The sequence below is a fragment of the Neofelis nebulosa genome, chromosome 14 (genome assembly GCF_028018385.1).
Source record: "Neofelis nebulosa isolate mNeoNeb1 chromosome 14, mNeoNeb1.pri, whole genome shotgun sequence".
NCBI classification, from domain to species: Eukaryota; Metazoa; Chordata; class Mammalia; order Carnivora; family Felidae; genus Neofelis; species Neofelis nebulosa.
Genome location: NC_080795.1, coordinates 40,566,899 through 40,593,868, shown reverse-complemented (window position 1 = coordinate 40,593,868; position 26,970 = coordinate 40,566,899). Strand labels below are relative to the sequence as shown.

General features: G+C 38.9%; 2 protein-coding genes across 17 annotated transcripts in view; one reads left to right on the top strand and one right to left on the bottom strand.

The window, feature by feature from the left end:
- Nucleotides 1–15,688, bottom strand: part of TMEM67 (transmembrane protein 67) — a 71,675-nt gene extending 55,987 nt beyond the window's left edge. For 3 of the 4 annotated variants that reach the window (XR_009253318.1, XM_058698561.1, XM_058698562.1), the window contains exons 1-2: nt 2,422–2,684; nt 699–787 (exon numbers count right to left, since the gene is read on the bottom strand). Coding sequence is in view for 3 of the 4 variants with exons in the window: in XM_058698561.1 (XP_058554544.1) it covers nt 699–787; nt 2,422–2,644 (312 nt within the window). In the remaining variant the exon portion in view is untranslated. Of the gene's footprint in view, nt 1–698; nt 788–2,421; nt 2,685–15,556 lie in introns of those variants that run through there. The other variant, XM_058698563.1, reaches the window with a different exon arrangement.
- Nucleotides 2,779–26,970, top strand: part of RBM12B (RNA binding motif protein 12B) — a 39,950-nt gene continuing 15,758 nt past the window's right edge. For 2 of the 13 annotated variants that reach the window (XR_009253313.1, XR_009253309.1), the window contains exons 1-2: nt 15,979–17,035; nt 19,235–19,282. Coding sequence is in view for 4 of the 13 variants with exons in the window: in XM_058698557.1 (XP_058554540.1) it covers nt 19,896–22,898 (3,003 nt within the window). In the remaining 9 variants the exon portion in view is untranslated. The other 11 variants (XM_058698557.1, XR_009253312.1, XM_058698558.1 and 8 more) reach the window with 11 other exon arrangements.

Genomic DNA, 26,970 nt, shown 5'->3' with positions numbered 1-26,970 from the left:
TCAACTTGATAGTATTTTAGACCATTAAATTCCCAGATTCAATTATTTTATTCAGATAATGAGAAGAAACATCACTATAAAAGAACTGGCTCACAAAGACTTCCAATTATCCAAAATGACTGGAAAATGTATTTCTGTTAATTAAGAATCATTACATATAGTAACTATTAATTTACTAATTTTCCTAAAATTATATGACTAACAAAACAGCAATAGATATTATTTAACCTCTTTAGTGATGCAATTGGCATTTCATGAACTTATCACACCTCAGTTATCATTATAAACATGAATTGTTATATAAGACTGTTGACACAATAGGTGTAAGGCACAGAACTCAATCTGTACCAGTCAAAAAACTCACACATCCCAACTTGTTCTCTATATATACCATTCATCTATTTTTTTTAAGTCACTGAGTTACTCTATGAGGAAATATAAAGACACAAATATTCACAGCTTTGTGGTTTTTTAAATCTCAGACTTTAAAAACTAAGGCAATACATTTGTTTTTTTCCAAGTCTGCATAAAATTTCACTCATTTCCCAAAATTTACTCGAGGAAAACAAAGTTAATTTAACAATTTTGAGTTTTGGGACCATATTATAGTACAGCATTAAAATGTAGTTTAAAAAAATAAAGATATGTTAATTTACTACTTTTTACAGTAAAATGATTTTAAAATAAATACTTGATACCATGTTTTCCGGGCACTTTTTACAAATAATATCAGGTCCTCCATTATTAGAGATCATCTGAAATCCTGGTAAACACACACATGAAGTTCCTAAAATAAAAACAGTCAATTTTGACCTTGGTAAATAAAAATAAAGCTCCAAGATAGGGAAAATTTTAATATTCTTACAATCTTGAGAAGAAGTAATAGCTGTTACTGGCAAGACTCTGGAATCAGCACTGCATGGGTTCTAATCTTAATTCTGCTATTCAGCTGTGTGACCTTTAGCAAGCTACTAAACTCTATGGCTTGGTCTCCACTTTGGTAAAATGGGGACAATAACGGTACTTACCTCATAGGGTTGATATGGGTGTTAAATTAGTTATTATACACAAAGATCTTGGAATGTGTATGGCACGCAGTAGGTACCATATGTGCTACCACCTTAAGTGCAAGCATAACTGAACTATTAAAGCACTGAACTTTAATTTTAATAATCAAACTATGCATTAACTGCTATGGGAAATTTTACTGTTCTATTTCATCCAACCATACACATATATTCAATGAATTCAAATTTACTTTGTCAAAACAAAACCTTATTAGCAAAGTTACCTTGATTCAAATAAACCATTGTTTTCCTCTGGACAGACAGTAGACCTTATAAGATAATCACCATTCAACTTGCTGGACAGGTAAGGACAACATTCTCTAAGGAGGCATCAAGTGGAAACAGCACCCACAGGAATCTATGCAGTAGGATGCATCCAATATCTGGGTCCACAACTATGAAGCAACACCTTACAGTTTAAGAGTCGGTGAAATGCTTCCTCATTCATACATCCTCACCTGAGGAGCCGGCCCAGTCTTAAATGACAACTTTAATGAGGATATATCAAATTTGAAGATGGCAGAAAGTTAACACCATGGGTGACCAAATCAAGAGTGAAAACATTTTGGACCTTAGAATATGGAAAAAGTCTTATTCTGAGCAGTTTCAGTGAGGGGAACTGGGACCAAATGACTTACGTTTGAAGGGGAAAAAAACAACAACTAAGTTTAATACAAAGAGACTTTAAGGGCAATTAGTAATATTCAATAATAAAAGGGATGAGTCCTAAGGAAATCTGTATTAAGAACACACTGTATAGTGGAAATACATGGGTTGAGACTGAGGGCAGAGAGACACCAGTTCTTCCAATCCACAATTTAGGTAACAAAGAAGATGTAACAACATCATCGAGGCTTGAATTTCCTTATCTGTAAAATGAGAAGACTGGACCTAATCATGGTTAAGGTCCCTTCTAGCTCTAGGTTTCTGGGATTTGAAGAGCAAGATAAAGAGCTAACAACATTTATAAGCGCTAATTTGCATTCCCTCCCCAACCCATCCTGTGACCTACTTCTCTACACCTCGTTCCTTCTCTATTTTTTTTCTATCTTCGGTGGGCGACTTTCCAGGTGCCTCCCGAAAGACCCCTCGGATGAGAAGCGAGGGACTGGCGCCGAGAAATTAATTATCGGCCATGGCTCAGGGGGTAGCTTACTCGGGTTCCCCAATCTCATTTGTGTGCAAGCTGCAATCCTCCAAGGAAACCCACCCCTCAGGAGTTGGCAGTTAACTTTCCTGAAACATTTCTTCCCGCCGACGAAAATGTGTTTCAGAGACAGGGGGAGGGAGCAGCGGGCAACAACAAGCCTGGAATGTTAAAACTCTGGCGAGGGCCCACCCTGAACGGTCTCACCTCGGGCATCCTGCCTCTGGTTGGCCCCACACGGCACACAGGACAGCGCGGAGATATCGAAGTACTGGTTGTGGCCGCACGACTCCGGCTGCAGGAATGGAAATGAGAAGGTCTGGGCGTGTGAGACTCGCGGGAGGGCCAACAGGAGGAATACGTTCACAGCCGCGGCGAAGGTGGACCAAGCCGCCATGGCTACCCTGGCCCCACCGCCGCTCGTCACCATGGTGCAGACGCCGGCGGCAGCGCAGTCTCCCGCGCCCCATCAGCCGCTGCGGCGAACCTGCAGAGCCGATTGGACGACTCCGCCTGGTTCCGGAAGTGTCTGCCGTCGCCGCCTGGTTACTAGGTGAGCAAAGCCTCGGGAAGCTGGCTGGTCTGGGATAGGAAGGGGTAGAGGTACAGTAACCCTGGAGGCTGGCAGGCCAGCCGCTCTTTAAAATGTGTTTCAAACTCTGGGACGCGACCCGTTACCGGGATTGTTATCAGTTTAGAAGGTCGGTAAATAGAATTTCACAGCGAAGACTATATCCGATAGTATGACACAGAATTATGAGTATTGTTTCATTAAGCTGTTGAATGGCGTTTACATCAGAATTTATCCAAATCAGGGCATTTTCGCGTTAAAGGAGACATTCCAACAGAGTATTTGCAAAATACATTTGTCAAAAAAGTAGAAAAAATCCACTGATTTGAAATATGCAATGCTGGAAGATTGGCTTAAGCACTAAAAAAAGATCTTTCCTGCCAGACTTTTTCTTTGTGTTTCTACTTTCTTTGTTTCGGGTAAAGGAAATCATGTATATAAAATTAGATCATCTTTACTCATTTGTGAATAAAGAAGGAAACTAATTTTTAACCAAATTTAAACTTACGTGAATCCTGCCTTTCAAAGCAGGCATCCTTGAAGGCTATTAGCACCAAAACATTTTAGAATTACCTTTAGAGCCACTTTACAGATCATAAAATTTTATTTCTCAATATTTAAATCTCACTTCTGTTTCTGTTGTATTTTATTTTATTTTGTTCTCACACTCCCCACTCCCCCAATAAAATCACCTGGCATAATTTTCAGCCACCTTATCAATCAGTAGTAGCTAGAAACAACTTTTGGCTCTCTCAAAAAAAAAAAAAAAAGATAGATAACTTTAACCAGTATCCACCATCAGTCCTAGTATTTTTCATGTGGCCTTCCCCAAAAGACCAGCATTCACTCAGTCACTAATATCTATGATACAGGACACAGTAATATGTTCTGAAAGCTCTCTCTTAAAAAGGAATGTCAAAAATGTTTTTGAGTAATTATTCATTGCTGGGGTGTTTAACTGGTAGTGGAAATCATTTATCTGATTAAGATTTTTTTTAAAAGACATGTGACTATACAAATGTCAATGACTCAGAAAGGGTATGGTCAGAATAGTTGAGATTAATCTGCAAAAGCTTTGTATGGGTGAATTTTAATTCTAATCTTCCTTGATGAAGTGCATACTGTTATATGCTCTGTGGAGGGGATTGGGGCAATAACATTTACTCATTGCCTTCTATGTAATTAAGACAACAAAAGAGCTCCCATTCTTGGTTTTTCTTGTGTTCCACACTGTGCACTATACTAGGCTCTTGACAGCATTAATCTGAACTCTTTATAATAACCCGCTGAGGTAATACTATCCTTTCTGTATCCCTTTCTGAGGATCAAGAAAGTAACATTTTAGAAAGTGGTGGAACTAGAATTTATTTTCATCTGGCCAACTCCACAACCTGTTACCTTTCCAGTTTACTAAGTGGCTTCTTTGTGGAATAGAGGAAAAATTTGGCATATTCTATATATAGGATGAAACGATTGCCTTTAGTTAACAAGATGATACCTCCATTGTACACCACAGACGGGAACGATGATTGCCTAAGACCTTTGGGCACTGTACCTGACAAAACTGCTCCAAAAAGCTAAATAAAGTAGTGAAATAATTCAAAATAGAAACAGGTTTGACATAACTGTAGATACTATAGGTTCATCTGTATAAACTGCTTACAAGGATAGTGGAAAAAATGTTAGCTAAAACTGTTAAGTATAAATTGGGAGTGTATCATTAGGGATATTTCTGCTGCAAATAATAGATCAAGTAGTTTAAGCCAGTTCCCAATGGCTTAAACAAAAACAAACAGGAGAAGTCTGGACATAGGTGGTCACTGGTGTTCATTCAATGATGTCAGATAGTCACCTCTGCAGTTTTCTTGGCTTTTCCCTCTTAGTTGCAGGGTGCTTGCCCTATACCAGATTTAAGACAGGAACAAGAAAATAAGCTGAACCAGAGATATTTCCACTGTCTCTTAAAAGAAAAAAAAAAAGTAGATGCTTTCTCTATGTCATGTCTTATGCTAAACTTCTTACCTGCATCATTTCAATATTTTTAACAGCCCTATAAATAGGCAGTGCATTTATCAGCTTAAAGACATCCCAGTATCACCCAGCTAAAATGTGGAAGAATTATCCATAGAAGTGGACGAGACTAGCAGAACATGGTTTAATGTCAGCTTATGAAGAAGTCTACCAAAAGACATGAGAGGATGGCTTCAAAGAGGATAGCAAATGCTTATTGAACACCTAGAATGAGATGGGTACTGTACCATGCCTTACCTACAATAACAAAATTAGGGCTATGGAAGAAGGGAGAGGCAGGGAAGGATGAATGAAAGAGCTGTTTAGGAGGAAGAATCGTGAGAATGTTAGGACTTGGACAGTGGAAGTAAAGAAACAAAAACAAGGATCACTCCTGGTTTCTGATTTGGGTAACTAGGTGGATTGTGACATTATAGGAAAACAGGAAATATCTGGGGACCGATAAAAGCTTCTTTCTGAATAAAAAAAAAATTAATGGTAAAAATTAAAGTTATAGAATTATCCATTCATGGGGAGTTGGGACCACGGATGATAATTTAAATAACTGATATTACTTTTTTGTTTTCAGTGTGTCAGTCACTGCAATATCTCATTTGACAAAATTGGGACCATTATAATCACTTTACTTTACAGATGAGAAAACCAAGACTTAGAAAGCATATATGACTTCCTAAGGTCATACTCAGATCATGATTCTAACTCTGGTAATTTGATACCAGAGCCCACATTCTTTCTTAAAAAAAAATAATAATAATGTTTATGTTTAAGAGAGAAACAGAGTGCGAGCAGGGGGATGGGCAGAGAGGGAGGGAGACACAGAGTCCAAAGCAGGCTCCAGGCTCCCAACTGTCATCACAGAGCCTGACACAGGGCTTGAACCCACAAGATCATGACCTAAGCCAAAGTTGGATGCTTAACTGACTGAGCTACCCAGGCACCCCTGGAGCCCACCATCTTGCCCCTGATTCTTTACTTGTGCTCTTGAACCCTTGGATGTGCTTTCTTGGGCATGAATAAAGAAAAGGGAAAGGCAGGTAAGCCCATGAGGGGGTTAATGCATTAAAGTATCACAAAGAATGTGATGAGCAAATGCAAAGTGTGGAAGTGGAAGTTGTGGTCAGAAAGGGGAATTAGTGAGGTCAAGATCTTACAGTCAGGGCACTTTGTGTGGTAAACCCTACTCTCTTTCCCAATCTTCAGACTCTTGGTGCCAATTCCTACTAGAACTGCTGCATCACATTCAATATGTTCTAAACTGGATGGGCTTCCATAATGGAACACTCTCCCAGGTTTTCTCCAGGTGAATCCTAGAATAAACTTTCTGGTTATTCCTGCTCTTTGCCCTTTCTTGACTCAACTTCCTTTATCTAACTAAATATGGATAGTCCCTGAGGGCTCAGTCCTAGACTTTTGTCTCTTCTCATACTTTAGTTTCCCTCTGGATGTCAACCATATCCTTGACTTCACTGACCACTTTTTGCAGATGACTCACATATTTATATATATCCAGGCCAAATTTCTTTTTCTGAGCTCTGAACCAGTATTTCCACTGCTTGCTTGGAAGTTCCATTTGGGTGGAATGAAGCATCTTTAATTCAGGGTGTCCCGAAACAACCCATGATCTCCATCCCTTCCTCCACCCCCAACCTTGTCTTCTTCCAGTGTCTTCTATCTCAGTTAATGGTAACATCATCCCACCTGTAATACAGACCAAAACTCTAGGAGTCACTTTTGATGCTTTCCATTCTTTCATCCTCCCATTTCAGTCTAGCTAGACTTCTTAATTTTTTTAACTTTATTTATTTTGAGAGAGGGAGAGCGAGGGAGTGAAAGAGAGCAAGGGAGGGAGTGAGAAGTGAGAGAGAGTGAGGGAGGGGCAGAAAGTGAGGGAGAGAGAGAATCCCGAGAAGGCTCCATGCTGCCAGTGCAGAGTTCAATGAGGGGCACTATCCCACAAACCACGAGATCATGACCTGAGCCAAAATCAAGAGTCAGATGCTTAACTGACTGAGCCACCCAGGCACCCCTAGACCTCTTGATTTTTTACCTTCTAAATATATCTTGAATTAATCACCCAAATATCCCTTGAATTCTTTTACTTTTCTTAACCTCTATTACCCTAAAATGTCTTCTTTCATATGAATTACTGCAATGACCTATTTTAAACCTTAATTTTCAGTTTTAGGCATTATCAGTTATTCTATTTTATTTTTTTATTGAGGTATAATTGACATATAATTTTTATATTGGTTTCAGGTTTACACCATGATTCAATATTTGTATATATTGATAAATGATCACCACAGTAAGTCTAGTTAACATCTATCACCATATATAGTTACAAAATTTTTTCTTGTAATGAGAACTTTTAAGATCTACTCTTAGCAACTTTCAAATATGCAATGAAGTATTATTAACTATAGTTGCTATGCTGTATATTACATCCCCATGACTTATTTATTTATTTTACAGCTGGAAGTTTATACCTCTGGGCCCTCTTCATCCATTTCACCCACTCTCTACCCTCACTTCTGACAACTACCAGTCTGTTCTCTTGTATCTATGAGTTTGGGGATTTTTTGTTATTTTTTAAAATAGATTCCTCATGTAAATGAGATCATAAGGTATTTGTCTTTCTCTGTCAGACTTATTTCACTTAGTGTAATGCCTCAAGGTCCACCCATGTTGTTGCAAATGGCAAGGTCGCATTCTTTTTTTAATTTTTTTTTTAACATTTATTTATTTTTGAGAGACAAAGAGAGGCAGAGCACAAGTGGGGGAGGGGCAGAGAGAGAATGAGACACGGAATCCGAAACAGGCTCCAGGCTCTGAGCTGTCAGCCCAGAGCATGATGCGGGGCTCAAACTCACAAACCGCAAGATTATGACCTGAGCCGAAGTCGGACGCTTAACCGACTGAGCCACTGAGGTGCCCATGGTCGCATTCTTTTTTATGATTGAATAACATTCCTACATATATGTGTATAATCACATTTTTCCCTTTCTTTCTTTCTTTTCCTTTCTTTCTTTTTCTTTCTTTCCTTCTTCCTTCCTTTCTTCTTTCATTTGTTGTTCCCATTGTTTCCATATCTTGGTTATTGTAAATAATGTTACAATGAGTGTAAGGGTGCATATATCTTTTTGAGTTAGGGTTTCATTTTCTTCAGATAGACACCCAGAAGTAGAATTGCTAGATCATATGATAGTTCTATTTTTAATTTTTAAAGGAACCTCCATAATGGTTGCACCAATTTAAATTCTCACTAACAGTGCACAAGGTTTCCCTTTTTTCCACATCCTCACCAACACTTGTTCTTTTCTTTTTGATAATAACCATCCTAACAGGTGTGAGATAATATCTCACAGTTGTTTTTGATTTGCATTTCCCTGATGATTAGTGATGTTGAGTACCATTTCATATACCTGTTGGCCATCTGTATGTATTCATTGGAAAAATATCTATCCAGACCTTCTGCCCATTTTTTGATCAGATTGTTTCTCTGTGATTGAACTGTATTAGTTGTTTATATATTTTGGGTATTAATCCCTTATCAGATACATGATTTGCATGTTATTTTCTCCATTCAGTAGGTTGCTTTTTCATTTTGTTGATGGTTTCCTTTGCTGTGCAGAATCTTTTTAGTTTGATGCAGTCCCGCTTGTTTATTTTCGCTTCAGTTGCTTCAGGGATCTATGTTCTTAAGCACTGTTATGAGGTCTCTCCTCAAGGACAGAAACCCGGAATGAAGAGACTATGCAATCTATCAAACTGGAAGGGTAAAGTGGAGTAATGTTAAAGAGAGATCTCAGGTTAAGTGTATTGCATATTCTCTCCTTTCTTGGTTTACTGCTTTCTTTGGGTAGAGTTTCCTGAGAAAAGATGCATACGATGTAAATTTTTGAGACCTTGCGTATCTGAAAATATCTTCATTCTTCCCTCACAGTTACTTAACAGTTTATTTGGGTATGAAGTTCTACTTTGGAAAATCCCCTCAGAATTTTGAAGGTACTGCTTCTCTTTCTTTTGGTTTCTCATATTGCTCTTGGAAAATCTGCCATTTTGATTCTTAATCTTTTGGGTTTAAATTTGCTTTTTACCTTCTGGAAGTGTTGAGGATGTCCCTCTGTCCTCATTTTTTTAAATTTTATAGTGATGCATCTTGGAGTATTTCATTGTCTTCTTTTGTGTTGAGCACTTGTTGGATCTTAATTGTTCCTGTGAAGATCACTCATTTATTCCTCTTCTCTCTTTTTGGAAGCCCCGTTTCAGATACTGGACCCCATGGACTGTTTCTTTAATTTTCTTATGTTATCTTTTCCATTTCATTTTGTTTTGCTCTACTTTCTGGAAAAATTTCCAAGCATTCTCTTTCAAACATTCCCTTGAGTTTTTCATTTCCACTAATATTAATTCAACTTCTAAAAGCACTTTTTAATTTTCTGACTATATCTAATGTGTAACATCATGGTATTCTTTCATGGATGCAATATTTTATCTCTTTGAGGACATTACTTATTAATAGTGTTTTAAGTTTCCTTTTAAGTTTTTTTTTAAGAAATTTTGTTTATTTTTTAATGTTCATTCACTTTTGAGAGACAGAGACAGAGACAGAACACAAGCAGGGGAGAGGTAGAGAGAGAGGGGGACACAGAATCCGAAGCAGGTTCCAGGCTCTGAGCTGTCAGCACAGAGGGCTTGAATTTACCAACTGTAAGATCATGACCTGAGCGGAAGTCAGACGCTGAACGGACTGAGCCACCCACGCACCCCTCCTTTTACGTTTAAAGTTTCCTTCTGCCTGCACAATCTCTGTTTTTTCAAAGTTATGTTTTGTATGAGAGGACTTACTTATAAATCTGGTGACCCTTTGCTATTTATGTATATGTGTTTTATATCTATGTATATTTATCTACTAAATGTATGCATATTAGAGTGGGGCACACCGAAAACCTAATAGGAAGCTCTAAAAGGACATGTGGGGCTTCTTGACTGGTCTACAATGTGTAGGGTGATTTGCCTGGGCTGTTTCTTTTTCTTTTTTAGAAAAATTTTTTAAGTTTTTATTTTTGAGAGAGAGAGAGAGGGAGAGACTGAGTGTGAGCAGGGGAGGGGCAGAGAGAGAGACACAGAATCTGAAGCAGGCTACAGGCTCTGAGCTGTCAGCACAGAGCCCGACACAGGGCTTGAATCCACGAACTGTGAGATCATGACCTGAGCCAAAGTTGGAAGCTTAACTGACTCAGCCACCCAGGCACCCCATGCCTGGGCTGTTTCTTAGGGCATCTCCCATGTTAGTGTTTTTTCTTTCTTCTGTCTTGTTGTGCTGATCAGGTTCCCCAGGAAGAAACTTCTCTCTGGAGAATTCAAGCCTGGCTGCCAGGGAAGGAGGGTGTGAGTTTCATCATTCAGTTTCATCATTTACATGTTGCCATTCTTTCACATAATAGAACCCCTGATCTCATTTGTACCCATTGTCCCATAGTCATATTCTCTCCAGAGAATAAACTTTCCATCTTCTGCTGTAGTGGGGGAGATCTATGTTTCTTGGCTCTGGAAAGGAGTCTTAAGTGCATGTTTTTAGTACTTTATAAATTAATGTTCAACCAAATGTTTTCATCTCCTTCCCCAACAGAAGACACTGAGGACTTCTAAGACTTTGAGGACTTATTTGGTGTATATCAGGTTGCCTTTTGCTTTTCCCACTGTCAATTTAGGATTCAGCCCTCTTGGATTCACAAAAGAATTTATCACCTATCTATCTCTTTCCTGCTCACAAAATTTTATTGCCGTTGTCTCCTACTCTATTATCTTCATTCGTGTCAGTTTTTGCTTCTTCCAAAAGTTCCTTTTCTGTTATATTATTAGGATTTCTGAAAGGAGAGGAAGTAAATACCTGTGTTCAAACTGTCACCTTAAACTGGAAGTCAAAAACCCTGTTAACCTGTCCTCATATACATACTCTTGCCGCCCCCTAATCCATTCTCCATACCTCAGCTGGAGTAACCTTTGAAATGCAAGTCTATCACCTCTCTGCTTAAAATAATTTTTTTTTTTTTCCAGTGGGAAGCTCAACCTCTTGAGCATGAACCACAACTCCCAGCAGGGTCTGACTTGTTCCCACATCCTTTCATTGTCCCCTGCACTCCTGTGCACTCTGCCCACATTGGTCTTCTTTCAATTCTCTGAATGCTAAACCTGTGCACCTCTCTGCCTGGACTATCCCTCTTTCCTTGCCCTCCCTGGAAATTTCCATTTACTTTGTTAACTCTACCTTTCCTTCCAGCTCATCTGTCACTTCTTCTTTTTTTTTTTTTAAAGTTTATTTATTTATTTTGAGTGGGTGGGGGAGGGCAGACAGAGAGAAAAACAGAGAAGAATCCCAAGCAGACTCCATGCTGTCAGTGCAGAGCCCCAAGTGGGGCTCAATCCTATGAACTCGTGAGACCAAGACCTGAGCTGAAATCAAGAGTCAGACGCTTAGCCAACTGAGCCACCCAAGCATCCCTCATCTGTCATTTAAGGAACTCCTCCTGCCTTTTGTGATCAGGCCAGGCCTGTGATTCTCACAGCATCATGTATTTCCCTTTTATAGCTCTTGTCCCTATTGTAAATTTACATTTAGTTGAGTAATTGTTCTAGGTTTCCTGCCCTCTCCTAGACTACAAGAATTATGAAAGCAAGGACCATGTCCATTTTTGTTCACCCTGTCTCCTTAGTACCTGGAGTTGTGCATAACACATTGTCATTTAATACACATTTGTTGCAATGGAAAAGATTAAAACTTGCTTCACTCCCTCATTCTCTAGTTTACTGTCATCTTCCAAACTCTAAGGGGATTTCAATGCTGTGTCCTCTCACTTCATCCCTAAGAAGGGGGCAGACGACCAACATAGGTTGAGCCTGGAGTAGGTTCTAGCCATAGTCTAAAAGACAGATTTTTTTGTGTCCACAAAATCTTCTTTCTACTTTGCTTGATGTTGATCAATCAAAGTACCATGTACCAATAACCAGTCTCAGGGGAGGACTCCAAAAATTTCTGCCCATTGCATCTTCGTTTTAGAGTCATTAGGGGAAATACAATGCAGACAAACATTGGACAGACAATAGTTTATTTACATAGAGAAGAGACAGAGCAGGATCAGCTTCAATAGTGGTGTCAGTCCCCCATGGCCAGTGGGTCTCTCTTGGCCACTGACACAAGGCAACTGGTCTTTGTGCCACACCCCTCTCATGATGCAGTGGAAACAACCTGGCTTCTCTCTAGGACAGGATAACAGTAGGTTGACCAAGTGATGTTTAATGTACATACTTTAAACAGAACAAGAGTACTTAGTGAGCCCCAAACAAGACCTATCCCACATAAGGTGATAGGTCAGGTTTAGTCTGTGTGGGCTCTTTAACTCTTGGCAAGGAGGTGTTGCAGACTCAAGGCCCATTCTTATGCAGCTGAGTGGGGTCTGAAAGACTGCATGAAGGAGACTCCTTCTTCCAACACAAAGTCTTATAGACTCTTTCCTTCTTCCTCCCTTCACCCTTTTCTTTTCTTCTTTCTTTCACTTTCTCCTTATATTCTGTGTTTGGAAGTTCTCTTTAGTTTATTAGGTCTTCTTGCTTCTTTCTTTTGTTTTATGTACCCAGTACTAAATGGAACCAAGAGAAATGAAGCCTAAGCAGGAGAGGTCATGTTTCATTGTGTGGTTCTACCTGTTCACTAGAAGTGGGTTCTATACTGAGATTTGGGGGCCAAAGCTTCAGCAGTAAAACAGAGATTTTGTCCACCACCTTTCCTGCATGCCTCCTTTGTTAACCTATAACATAAATAACACTTAGGATCTCAGTCTCCTCCATCTTTCCACCATGGCGATAAGACTCCCATTTACTCCGTCACACACAGTTGAGCAAGCTCCTTTATTTAATCAGTAGTGTCCAAACAGGGCTCCAACAATCCCTAGGGGTTTTGTAGGTGTGCCTCTGAGGACCACTTCAGGGAAAAATTGGAAAAGAGCATTCAGGTCACCACAGCAACAGGTAAGATTTCATGTTATATGCTTTTTTTGGTGCTTTACTATGTTTTATATATAATATATGCATGTGTGCATATGCATGTGTGTGCATGCATGTTTATGCACATGCATGTGTGTTTTACATACACAACACTCCTACTGTCACCTTCATTTGATAGGTGAAGAAATTAAAGCAGAGTGATTCAGTGACTAATGTGATACAGCTAGCAAGTGGCAGAGTTAGGTTTGGAACTATGGTATTCTGATTTCTGAGCCAGCCTTCTTGATTTCCAAGTCATACTAGAGTTTGTTGTGTGTTAGGGACTGTGGTAAGTGCTTTACAAGCACTATATCATTTAGTCCTCAAAAATGGCCCTGAATGGTGAATACTGTTATCTTCACTCTACAAATGGAGAAACCTAAGGATAAGGAATTTGTTCACAGTCATCAAGTGGCAGAGTTGGGATTTAAACTTGGATCTGCCTGATTCAAAAGCCCACAGTCTTAATCCCCGTGTTCAACCTGTGCTTCCGGTGTAATGGCATGTGCAGTGTCTATTCTGCTACAGTATAAGCTTCCTGAGGAAAGAGGGCTGAGTTGTTCACCCTTGTCTTTCAGGGGCCTTGGCAAGGTTCTTGGCCCACAGTTTGTGCTCAATAAATGCCAGTTAAGTTGAATGGAAGTCAAGGTGTGCAAGATGGATAAAGGACTTTGCAGTTGAGAAGATCAAGGAACTCTTGAGATCAAGTGAGAAAAGACTGTTCTTGTGGGTGTTGAAGAGCTAGGAAGGGCAGCTGAAAGCTGTCTGGTCCAAAATCATTCTGGAGGGTAGGGAGTGATGTAGATATAGTAAAGAGCTGGGAGAGATTGAGTAATTGCCCAGGCAGAGCCACAGAATGCTCATGGCTTGGTGTGGTTACCATATTTTATGATATAGTCTTGTTCCAGAAACTTACTTTTCTTTCTGTACTCTGAAATGATTAGACATCCATGTTGACATACTAAAGGCTCAAGAAACTATTCTATAACCAGGATACCATGTAATTAAACCTAATTACCTCAACTGGCATTTTCTGGTTTTGATTGTAATTGGTATTGTTATCTGAGTGAGGCAGGAGGCAGACTAGAAAAGACAGGCATACGGTATAGTGTCTTATTTGTGGAGAAAATCTGCAAGTAGAAGGGGATGGCTATCCCCAAACAGTAAATGAGGCTGACAATACCTGTTTAAGCCTGTTCAAAAGATGGAGTTTGATCGAAGCATACTTGTTCAGATTAGCCTTATAGAAAATGCTCATTAAATGATAGCTATTATTTTTGTTAACATAGATGAGAATGCTTCCTAGGTACCCTTTAACTGAGAACCACTTTTTGAGATTAGGTACCTTCTCATGTTCTATTTCCACATGTAGCGAACAACTCTTTGAGTATTTGACTTCATATAGAGAGCATATACAGGCCAGGAAAAGTGCTGGTCAGCCAGAGGTGATCTCAGGTTCACTTTACTAGTGTTTCTTCTTGTGACTTAATATTGGCAATACTGACATTCTGGAGTGTTGGTTCTGTGTTTGTTTAAAGGGAGCCTGCCTCAAAGGCCAGAATCCTCTTCCTGTGGCCTCTGGGACCAAATGAGCAGGGTTCAATTCCTGGATTGAATTCCTGGATTGGATTCAATTCCTTCACTATCTCTGTAGTTTTGAGCAAGCTATGCAATCCTTTATGCATTAGTTTCCCTTATCTGTAATATAGGAAACATAATAGTACCTACTTCTAAAAATAGTTGTAAAAATATAATGAGATAATGCACAGGGCTTGTCACGTGGTAAGTAAGCCCTCAATATATTTTAGCTTTTGAGGCCAGGTTCCCCTAGAACCAAACCCAGGACTGTAGGGAATAATCAAGGTAAATGCTATTTACTCAATAAGCCTAGCTTCCCAAAGTGCCCTCTTTCGGCATGGATGGCCTGGGTAACCCTGACATTTGAAACAAGTCACTAATACTTATCTAGTCTAAGGTTTTATATATATTAACTCATTTAGTATTTATGGCAACCCCATGGGGTAGATATTATTTTATCCCCATTTTACAGATGAGGAAACTGAGGCATAGAGAGGCTAAATAACTTGCCCAAGTGAGTAAATGGTGGCTCTCATTCCAGGAACCACCTTTTATTCACTTGATAGACTACCTCTTATAATCATATCAGAAGGATTGAAAACTCATTTTTTCATCTCCATTTTAAAGATGTAGTATCTGTTTTCTTAGTGAGCTTTGACTCCAACCATAAATGCATCATGTAGTTATAAAACTGGTGGCCTGCTTTGTTATTTGTAAATAATAAAATCAAACACAAGGCTGTTCACCAGATATTACATAGCTGGCATCACAGAACATGCCTTTAATTGTGCTTTTCACTTACCATTTGTTCAAGATTGGTCTATCTGTTCTCATGTTTCAAAAAACTAGGAAGTAGTAACAACAAACGTAAAAAGGCACTTCAAAAAGTTATTAATGTCTATAAAATTGAATAGGCATGCATTTATTAAACCCACTGGGTGTTGGTCATCTAAGGCAGTAAAACTAACATTTCTGTGCCTTTTTAAAGCTTATGAAAGAGCCTTATAGAAGATGCTTACAACACACGATAACTGCAGCGGTGAAAAGACAAATCGCCAACTGGTCTCTGCTTTTGCATCTCCTTAATTCCTGTAAACCACAAATGTTTCCCCAACGTACCTCAGCAGTTAGTATTGAAGCTTCTCCTTACTGCAATGATACGGCCTCGAACTTTGTCTAGGAATCTCTCCCTTTTCTGGTGGAGGCTCCCGGATTGGCTGGAATCTGAACATGCGCAGAAGCTCAGCAAACCCTAGGCGGGCCGTTGTGCTCGCGGGCACCGCCTCCCTTCCCCTGACAAGGGGAAGCGGGTGAGCACAAGACGCGTGCGCAAACGTGGCCGGGGCGCCGGGGTGGTGGGTTACGCCTGGAGAGCGCATGGGCAGACAAACTGTACGTCCGTTTGTCCGGAGCGGAGGGGAGAGTGGGCGCCATCTTCTTCTAGGCTCACTGAGGGCTTCACCTGTGCCGGGCAGGCTGCTGCGACGAGGAGTGCCCCCCGCCCCCGGTCTTGTGTGTCCGACTCGGCAGCAGTGGTGTGTGTTTACTGCCAAGTGCGAAGCAGTTACCCTTGGGGCGTCGGGGGTGGGGAGGGGTTGGCGACTGGGACGGAAGAACGGGGAAAGGCGGGGCCGGCGGCCGCGCCAGGAGCTAGCGTAGCTTCTGCCGTTAGGGCACCCTCCTTCCTTGCTAAACACCGACTCTCCCGTCAGCCTCCATGTGGTGTTGTGTGTGCGCTTCCCAGTTTTCCTGAGAGTGAAGATCTCGAAGGATTTCATAGGTATTTTTTTTCTTTGCTATGTCATCGTAGTCAGTGGTGGCAGAAAAGCGCTGAAGGCCCGGCTCGTTAGGCGTGAGAGTGGCCAAAGTGTTTGAGTTAGGTATGGGGCAGTTCACCCTGTGGCGAGTTAGGGTGGAATGTTTGCCCTTGGGACGGCGTAACGGAAAGGCACGGAGGTTGGGCGGTCCAGGTTAATTTGAAGGCTGATTTTGGCTGAAGGTCTGGCGACAGCATCGGATCCCACGTAGCAACTTTGGCCTGGCGCAAAAGAAGGAAGCTCTAACCCTTGGGAGTCTGGACAAAGGCTTTGGGCTATAGAAGCGATTCCTTCGGATGATCCCCATTTGAGGATGATGGATGTTATGGGAAATCCTGTGCCCTGTGGATTCGTCTTCATTTACAGTTCTATTAACGACTATGGCTCTGTCGTCATGCCTTTGGTTTTTATTTTAACCATCTACATTATAAAAGGATAAAAGGCAGATCTTCATAAAGAATAATTGTGGACCGGGCTAGATTATTTTCTGCAAGGCAAACTCATGCATTTAGAATTTCATCATAACTTTGGGTTTTAAGGAATAGTCATTTCCCCCCACCGTATCTGGAGAATGACTTGTTACTCTCTAGTTAAAATCAGATGGATCTGAGATAATACCTATTTAAATTTAGTCTCGTTTCCCTATCAGGCTTGATTAGAAGATGCACATTTCGTATTGTTTAGTAATGGTGATCAAGTGTGATGAATCCTGGATAAAATCAAAATTACTTAAAATGAACTTAATTTCAAGCTTTTCAGGACTCACTTCATCTTTTCATAGGTTAGAAGTTCTAACATCACTGTCTTTAAATCAACACAGTCGCAAAAATACTTCTGTTACATTCATAAGTAGAAACAATTCTAAGTGCAGTGTACTTTAGGGTATTTTGTGTGTTTCTATTTTTGTGTTATGTTCTAAGAGTAGAATTTCTGGTGAATTTGCTTAAGGAAATGACCTATGGGAACCATAGGAAAAGTGCTCATTTTGAGAACTGGTCTCTTACAGATGGCCTCCTAGGTGTGTCATTGTTGAGGGATAAAATGGTATGTTACCCTACCAGCTAAAAGGGAAAAAAGTTAATTGTTAGCTTTATGTGGCAAATTAGACAAAATATTTTGTCTGCTTGGATTGGAACTCATGAGATTTGTACTCCTGGAACTATTTAGTTCAAATATTGTTTTTAAGCTGAGGATAAACTAGAAATTTTTTGAATTTGACATGTTATTCCTTGAAACGTCCCTACGTAGCTTGTCGATATATTTATGTTCTCAGGGCATATCCCTTTTTAAGTTTTTTAAAAAGTTGAGGATAGACAAAATGGCATGTATCTTACTTGCTTTGGAGCTAAGTTAATTTGTATAGGAAGGAATCTTGGAACTTTAATGTGGACAACTAGTACAGAAGCCATTTATGTAGTTTTTTAAACGTTGGTGTGGATATTGGTTTGTTGAAGGAACCAGGTTTGTACTCATTTTTATTTTTGGTACTGTGGATTTTTCATAAACGATTTTTTAGGGCAGTTTTTTTAGGTTTACAGCAATATTGAGCAGAAGATGCAGAGATTTCCTGTATACCCCCTGCCCGCGCCCATGTACTTTGTAAATATTTTAATAGTATTAATAGTCAATATTTTAAGTATCAATTTGGCATTGATAATTCAGATGTAGAATATGGCCAGTAATTTCTTGATACCTTGTTAGTTGAGCTTGTAGTTTAGAAAGTAATCAGTGGACCCTTTCCAAAGGAAAATAAGCCTTGCAGACCTCAAAGAATATGTCTTCCAACCACACTTTGTGGAAGAGTGGTACTTAAGTGTAAGTACTGAATTAAAGCAACATTTCTTTGCACATTAAAAACATAAGTGTATAATTATTAATTTAGCAACTCTTATTTGATAAGATTACATTAAATGTTGTAACTTTGAGTATCTCTGAAAATATTAGATATAAATTTCCTTAAGGAAATAATAAGATTTCTCAGCAGTTAATACTGATAATCCCTAAACATTCTAAATAAATGTGTTTTTATTTTCTTTATTGTCATTTGGGTTTTCTCAGTGCAGGACAGCTTAAAATGGAATAAACTTGTTAGCATAATAAGATTCTTGTTTGAACATTTTCTGTTTGGCTTAGGATGAATTTAGTAGTAATTGTTTTAGGAGTTTAAGATAAGGATTAGTAGCAGAGATTTTTTATTTTAGGGGTATTTTAGTGTTTGCCTTAATTATATTAGAATCAGGAAATTTAATTCCCTGTTTGGAAGTGGGAGCTATATGTGTATAACTTAAAATTTGTATTCAAATGGGTAGCCATGGGTTTGAATTTATTACTTTAAAAATTGGTTTTTGAATCCAAAACATTAGTATTTTGTTCATTTATTGTATCATTTTGAATGGTTGCCTTTTTAGTTTGATTTGGTCTTATTTTAAAAGGGAGGAAAACTGCAAGAGAGTTGGACATAAGGAGCTAGGTGTTTGGTTTTCTCATGAGTGGAAGTGACAGAAGTTTTTTTGGGAACTTTTGATGTGTTTAAATTGACCTTTTACTTGTAGAACACTTGTCTTTTTTTTTTTTTTTAAAGTGGATGTAAAATTTATATACAGTGAAATGCACAGACTTTAAGGATAGTATTCATTTGATAAGTTTATACTCCCATGTAGCCAACACTCTAATCAAAATGTATAACACTTTCATCACCGCTTTGCTCTTGCCACTTCCAATCAAGGAGCTATTTAATTTCCAGAAGATTTTTGTTTTTAAATAATTTGCAGATGTCTACTTGGAATTTGTACTTCGTTTTTGCTGAAGGATGATTAATTTCCCCTTGGAACAAAGAAGACCATTTTGTAATGTCCATAGTTGTGGTTCCGTATATTGCTTCACTTTTAATAGGTAATTCTGAAGGGAATATCCTAATCTGGCGTGTTTAAGATCAATTACAGGGTCCAAGGATTAATTATATTTCATTTTCTTTCCACAGTTAAGTTGCTTTTACAGAATTAACAGGTCTCCAAGAAATTTTAAAAAGGTAAGATATCCAGAGCTTAAGGCTATTCACAGAAGCTTGACAAAAAAATGTAAAGTAGAATAGTACATGTAGGCACACATGGTTTCTGTACTTTACCTTTGGCCAGTGATGCACTAGTGGTAGACAGTTTATTATTATGAGCAGAAATTATATTCTGACCATAGATGGCTTTTCTCATATGTAAAACTTATCATGGTTGGTAACATTCTTTAATCCACAAAGCTCTCTCACATGTTTCAGCAGAAGATCTGTTTCTAAGTGAGTCTGAAAATAGTTTTTGGTCTTGTTGTGAAGCAGTGCTTGGCAGATTTACAAAGAAGATTTGATATTTTTGATGTTCATACTATATAGGATAGGTGATATGAAATATTTCTCCGAAGTAGTTGGTTTATTTGTATGTTTAGATGGGAGAAGGTTTATTCTTTTTCTAAGAAATTAGATACTGTCCATATTTTTTGTGAACTCATACCCTGTTTTCATTTATAAATGCTGAAGAAGGTAGGAACCAAGTAATTATTAAGTTTAGTTTGGGATAAGGTACTTCACAAATAAGACTTGCTATTATGTGTACCTTTTTGTCTGCAGGTCATTATTGCTGTGGTTTGAGCTCAGCATGGCTGTAGTCATCCGTTTACTGGGGCTTCCTTTTATTGCGGGGCCTGTGGATATTCGTCACTTCTTCACGGGATTGACTATTCCTGATGGAGGAGTGCATATAATTGGAGGGGAAGTTGGGGAGGCTTTTATTATTTTTGCAACAGATGAAGATGCAAGACGTGCCATAAGTCGTTCAGGAGGGTTTATCAAGGATTCATCTGTAGAGCTCTTTCTTAGTAGTAAGGCAGAAATGCAGAAGACTATAGAAATGAAAAGAACTGATCGCATAGGAAGAGAGCGACCGGGATCTGGGGCATCAGGGGCTGGCAGCTTATCTAACTTTGTTGAGGCTATTAAAGAAGAAGCAAGTAATTCTGGATATGGCTCTCCAATTAATCAAGATGCTGGGTTTCATACTAATGGTACAGGACATGGTGATTTAAGGCCAAGAAAGACAAGGCCATTGAAGGCAGAGAATCCTTACTTGTTTCTGCGAGGTTTGCCTTACTTAGTAAATGAAGATGATGTACGTGTCTTTTTTTCTGGTTTGTGTGTGGATGGCGTAATATTCTTAAAACATCACGATGGCCGAAATAATGGTGATGCCATAGTAAAATTTGCTTCATGTATTGATGCTTCAGGAGGTCTTAAATGTCATAGAAGTTTTATGGGTTCAAGATTTATAGAAGTAATGCAAGGCTCAGAACAACAGTGGATTGAGTTTGGTGGTAATGCAATTAAGGAGGTTGACATTCCTATGAGAACTGAAGAACATTCTCCACCAAGAGGAATTAATGATAGACATTTTCGAAAACGATCTCATTCAAAATCTCCCAGAAGAACACGTTCTCGTTCTCCTCTCGGATTTTATGTTCACTTAAAAAATCTGTCCCTAAGTATTAACAAAAGAGATTTAAGAAATTTCTTTAGAGATACTGATCTGACTAATGAACAGATTAGGTTTTTATATAAAGATGAAAGAAGAACAAGATATGCCTTTGTAATGTTCAAAACTCTGAAAGACTATAACACTGCTCTGGGTTTACATAAGACTGTTTTACAGTATCGTCCTGTTCATATTGATCCTGTTTCTAGAAAACAAATGCTGAAGTTCATTGAATGTTATGAAAAGAAAAGACCAGTGTCCATAGAAAAAGAGAGGCTTGGACATATTTCACAAAAATACTCTCAAGAAGGCTACCCTGGCCAGAAACTGTGTATATATATAAGAAATTTTCCTTTTGATGTTACAAAAGTTGAAGTGCAAAAGTTCTTTGCAGACTTTTCTCTTGCAGAGGATGACATTTACTTACTTTATGATGACAAAGGAGTTGGTCTGGGAGAAGCATTGGTGAAATTCAAATCAGAAGAACAAGCCATGAAAGCCGAACGTTTAAACCGACGGAGATTCTTGGGGACAGAGGTATTGTTAAGACTTATATCTGAGGCACAAATGCAGGAGTTTGATGTAAATTTTTCCTTGATGTCCAGTGAGAGAGTGCAAGACCATTCACAGTCACGTGATAGAGATGACCATTCCCATTCTTTTGACTCCAGCGATCCACCAATATACTCAGTTGGTCCTTCTGAAAACTTCAGGCATCAGCAGGAGGACTTGAGGCAACTGGACAATTTCAAGCAAACCCAGGGGGATTTCCGACAGCTTGATAGGAGCCTTCCAGAAGATTTTAGGCGCTCCCCAGAGGACTTCAGGCGCTCCCCAGAAGACTTCAGGCGCCCTCGGGAGGAACACTTTAGGCGGCCTCTTGAGGATTTCAGGCGGCCTCTTGAGGAGGATTTCAGGCGTCCTTGGGAGGACTTCAGATACCCTCGGGAGGAGGACTTCAGGTACCCCAGAGAGGAGGAGTGGAGGCGGGCACCGGAGGAGGATTTCAGGCGGCCTTCCAAGGAGGATTTCAGGCGACCCCTCGAGGAGGACTGGAGGCGGCTCCCGGAGGAGGACTGGAGGAGGCCCCCGGAGGGAGACTTCAGGCGGCCTCTTGAGGAGGATTGGAGGCGGCCTCCTGAGGATGACTTTAGACGGCTTCCCCAAGGGGAGTGGAGACGACCACCTGAGGAGGACTTCAGGCGACTTCCCGAGGAGGACTTCAGGCGACCTCCGGAGGAAGATTTCAGGCGACCTCCCGAGGAGGATTTCAGGCGTTCTCCCCAGGAGGATTTCAGGCGTTCTCCCGAAGAAGATTTCAGGCGGCCGCCCCAGGAACACTTCAGGCGGCCGGCCCCGGAGCATCTCAGGCGTCCGCCCCCGGAGCACTTCAGGCGGCCGCCCCCAGAGCATTTCAGGCGACCGCCTCAGGAGCACTTCCGCCGGCCACCCCAGGAGCACTTCCGCCGGCCGCCTCAGGAGCATTTCCGGCGGCCACCCCAGGAACATTTAAGGCGCCCCCGAGAGGAGGATTTCAGGCACCCACCGGATGAAGATTTCAGAGGCCTTCCCGATGAAGACTTGAGGCATCCTCCTGATGAGGACTTCAGGAGCCCCCAGGAGGAAGATTTTAGATGCCCTTCTGATGAGGACTTCAGGCGGCTCCCGGAAGAAGACCTCAGGGAACCTCCAGAGGAGGACCCTAGACTTCCTGACAGTTTTAGACCTCCTGGTGAGGAGTTTAGGAGTCCACCCGATGACTTTAGAAGTCATCGTCCTTTTGTGAATTTTGGTCGCCCAGAAGGTGGCAAGTTTGATTTTGGAAAGCGCAGTATGGGGAGTTTTCCTGAGGGGAGATTCATGCCCGACCCAAAATTAAATTGTAGTTCAGGTAGACTAACACCTATTAAGATAATGAATCTTCCATTTAAAGCTAATGTTAACGAAATTCTAGACTTTTTCCATGGTTATAGAATCATACCTGATTCAGTTTCAATACAGTATAATGAGCAAGGGTTACCTACAGGGGAAGCCATTGTTGCTATGATAAACTATAATGAAGCTATGGCTGCTATTAAAGATCTAAGTGATAGGCCAGTTGGCCCACGCAAAGTTAAATTAATGTTGCTCTAGAGAGCATTCCTAAATTCAGAATTACCTCCCCACAGTATTGATGCAGTAAAATGCATTTGTTTTTTTTTTTAAGTGTTTATTTTTAATTATCTAATGAAAAGAAACATTTTGACTTGTGAATAGAACAAATGTAAATAGTAGAATGTGAATCTGGTTTTCTTTTGCTTGCAAATTACCATTCACTTTTTCTAATTTAAAATTATATATGCCCCCTTTTTTGGACAGTTGGGGAGAAAACTCCCTGAGTGCATTAGTTTTTGTTGATGTCATGGGTAAACCTCAAGATTTGTATAAAGTAGACCTGTATTTGGGGAAGATAAGTTTTATATTCACTTTTGTTTCTGGTCTGTAGTCTACATCTTTTACACTGTATAAGGAAATGGTCAGTGACTATTGTTCAGGTTTAGCATTTGCATTGCTAACTGCCTACAGAATTAATGCCCTCTTCTTTGTCTGAGATATTACTGTGTTAAGCCTCCCATTAATTATAAATAGTTCAAAATGGACAGACTGTGAACTTGAAGTTTACTTGTGTAAAAAGCTTAGGAGATTCTTGAAGTTTCCATGTTCATAACTTTGCAAAGTTTTATAAAAATAAAAAAATTTGCAACTGAATAGACCAGCTAATTAACTTTACTTGTATTTGTATAAAAAGAAAAAAGGATTACAGCTTCTTCTGTGAAGTTTTCAATAGCTATCTTAGACCATATTTATGATAGGATGGACCAAATAGCCTATAATAGCATAGAGTGCTATGTACCTTTATGGTGTTTTCCATATCTCATCAACCAAACTGGTAAGATTAACTCCAAATACTTAAAAGAAAAAAGTAATTATAGGTACAAGGGGACATTTAGGCTTATGCTGGGAAGAATCTGATAAATGGGTATAGTTTGTTCTGGGAAGAATTTAGTGATGATTCATTGAACTTTTTTTTTTTTTAACTAGGTTCTCATTTTTAAATTATAAGACTTTGTATCCAAAGACTCAATAACTAAATATAATCAGATTTTTGTGAGATTGCATTTTTACTTCTTTGATATTTAGTGTAGACGTTTTACAAACACTGCATTTGATTTTATTATACCCATAATAGTGGCTAATATTTATTGGGCACCTACTGTGTGCTAGGCAGTGAAAGTGCTTTACATGCATAATCTCAATCTCAATTTAAATATTACCTTAAGAAGTATAGGGTATTACTTATGTCTATTTCACAAGTGAGATAATGAAGTTTAGAGGTTAAGTAACTTGCCTAAAGTCATAGCTAGTAAATCATGGAGCCAGGTTCAACCCAGACAGACCTTGGACTCCAGTTCATGCTCTTAACACTTTTGCCTACTAACTTGTTAAATGGTACTTTTAATTTTGGTAAGATTGTGCTAAAAATACTTGAGTAAATGATGTTTTCTTTCTCTCCATTGTTGCTTTAAAGTGGCATTAAAAAAACCAAAATTACTATGCTCATTGTTCATAAAAGACAAAATAACTTTGAAAGTTTTTATATATCTATCCAGGGCTTCTCTTGGATAATAATATCATAAATTGACTTCTAATTTAAAATTGTTCATTTTATCAAATATGATTTGATTTTGGTTGGCCTTTTATATAGTTTACATAAAGCCAGGTTAATTTTCCTCAATTCTGTGATTCACAGGTTTCCCATATTGAGCAAATAAGAATATAATTTGAATTTATATGTGGTAGCTTAGTAATTTAATAATAGGATTTTGCAGAAGTAGAATACTTTGTCAGTATTTAGCCATTTGCCACTATTTTGGATTAATCTTCAGTGATTTAAGAAACTTAAGAGAGGCCAACTAAAGTTTCTGTGTTTTTAATTATTGTGAATATCTTACTTGCTAGTAGAATGAATAAACTGGTAAATTTGGTTTGAAAAAGCACATCAATATGGCTCTTTAAACTAGTAAGCTTACAAATAGCCAGGGGAATGATAAATGTGCAAACTAAACACAATGAACAAAAAACAAAAGAAGAAGAAATGACTATTTTTAAATGCTCAGAGATTATATAAATGGTTCATTTGATCAGTCTTCTTGAGGAATGTATAGAAGACTTTAAAATCCTTCCTAAATACATATCAGTAAGAGCCAAGATGAAGCCTAAAAGTGAAATATCATGTAATGTGGAACTGCTTCTCAAATGGGCTGGGGTGTGAGGTGATAGTAGACAAGAGGTCAACAATAGTAAACAGAAGCTTTGTATTATGATTGTAAAATTAATGAATTGATATAATTTACTCATAACCATTTAGTTTAATAAATTTATTAACTTATAAAAAAGTAGAGAAAATTGGCTCCTACTGGTTGGGAACCATTTTTGCACATTTTCCCAGCTCTGCTGTCATTGGTTATGTTAAATTGGCCATGGTAGTATTTTTGCAATGGAAATTGGCAAATGTAACAAATCAGGGCATTTTCCATGATGGACAAACAGCACACCAATTTCAAAAACATAAAAGAGAATACTGCACTCAATTCTCATAGACCCATCAATGTGGTTGACTTTGAACAACCAGGGTTTGAACTGCAAGTGTGCACTTATAGGTAGGATTGTTTTGATAGATACAGTATAACACTAAATATTTTTATAGTTTTGTTGATACTTTGTTTTCTCTAGCTGACTTTATTGTAAGAATATAGTGGATAATACAGATACAAAATGTGTTGATCAACTGTTATTGGTAAGGCTTCTGATCAACAGGAGGTTACTGATAAGCAAGAGGCTGCTAAGTTTTAAGGGAATCAAAAGTTAATGGATTTAAACTGTGCAGGGATCAGCACTCTTGACCCTGGTATAGTTTGGGGGGAAAACTGTTTCAGCCACTTTCTCCTGTTCCCAGACACATCAGGTACACTAGGAGCATACTGGTTCTCTAGTTTAATACCTAGCAACATGTTAACTATCTTAAAACCAAACATTTTTTGTCAGAAGGTATCTGAAAAATATAGTTACCATCTAGAAAGTAAACTTGATCCCATAAACCAGGAGATAGTTAAGAATCATTAAGAGTTTATTTTTTATCAGTTACTAAGAATATTCTCAAGAGCAGTAGCTCTTGGTCCATAGATCACCTATTAAGCAGTGACCCCATCACCTCCATCTTTGTATTAAGTGTTAGCTATTACTTAAGGAGTTGTACTAGGTACTATATATTTGGCTTATAATTATGAATTAACTATGTGATTTATTCTCAATAACCCTAAAAAACTTAAACTGTTTTGGAGATATGTGGAGGCTTATAGGCTAAGTAACTGGTCCAGTTACCTATTTTTTTTTTTTTTTTTTTAATTAGGAACCTGAAGAGGTTTTCACATTTTTTTTTTTTTTAAATTTTTTTTTTCAACGTTTATTTATTTTTGGGACAGAGAGAGACAGAGCATGAACGGGGGAGGGACAGAGAGAGAGGGAGACACAGAATCTGAAACAGGCTCCAGGCTCTGAGCCATCAGCCCAGAGCCTGACGCGGGGCTCGAACTCACGGACCGTGAGATCGTGACCTGGCTGAAGTCGGACGCTTAACCGACTGCGCCACCCAGGCGCCCCAAGGTTTTCACATTTTTAAAGGTGGTTTAAATGATTATAGAACTATCTATGTAATAGCCTTAATTTTGTTTCTCAGCCCACAGATTATAAAGTATTTACTGCCTAGCCCTTTAAGAAATAGTTTGCCAACCTAAGTCTGGTCTAAAAGAAACTTAATTTTACATTGCTGAAAGTATTATGTATAGTAATCCTTTTGTCTTTAGAAGATTTCTTTGAAGTAGGCAGAGCATCCATTTTATATCAGAACTATTTGCTGATTGCTTTGTATATCAGGCACTGTTTTAATTTTATAGATAGGCAACTAATGCTAAGAGAAGTGAGCTGCTATAATAAACGAGAAATACTATAACCCTGGTTTTTCCTCCCAACTATAACACCACGTTTAAATATTGAGAAAATAAAATGCAATGTAATGATACCTTTAGTGTCTTAATTTATTTAGGGTTTTAGAACATTCTGAATATTTTGTACTGAAGTAATTTTATCATTTAGGGCTATTCTCAGG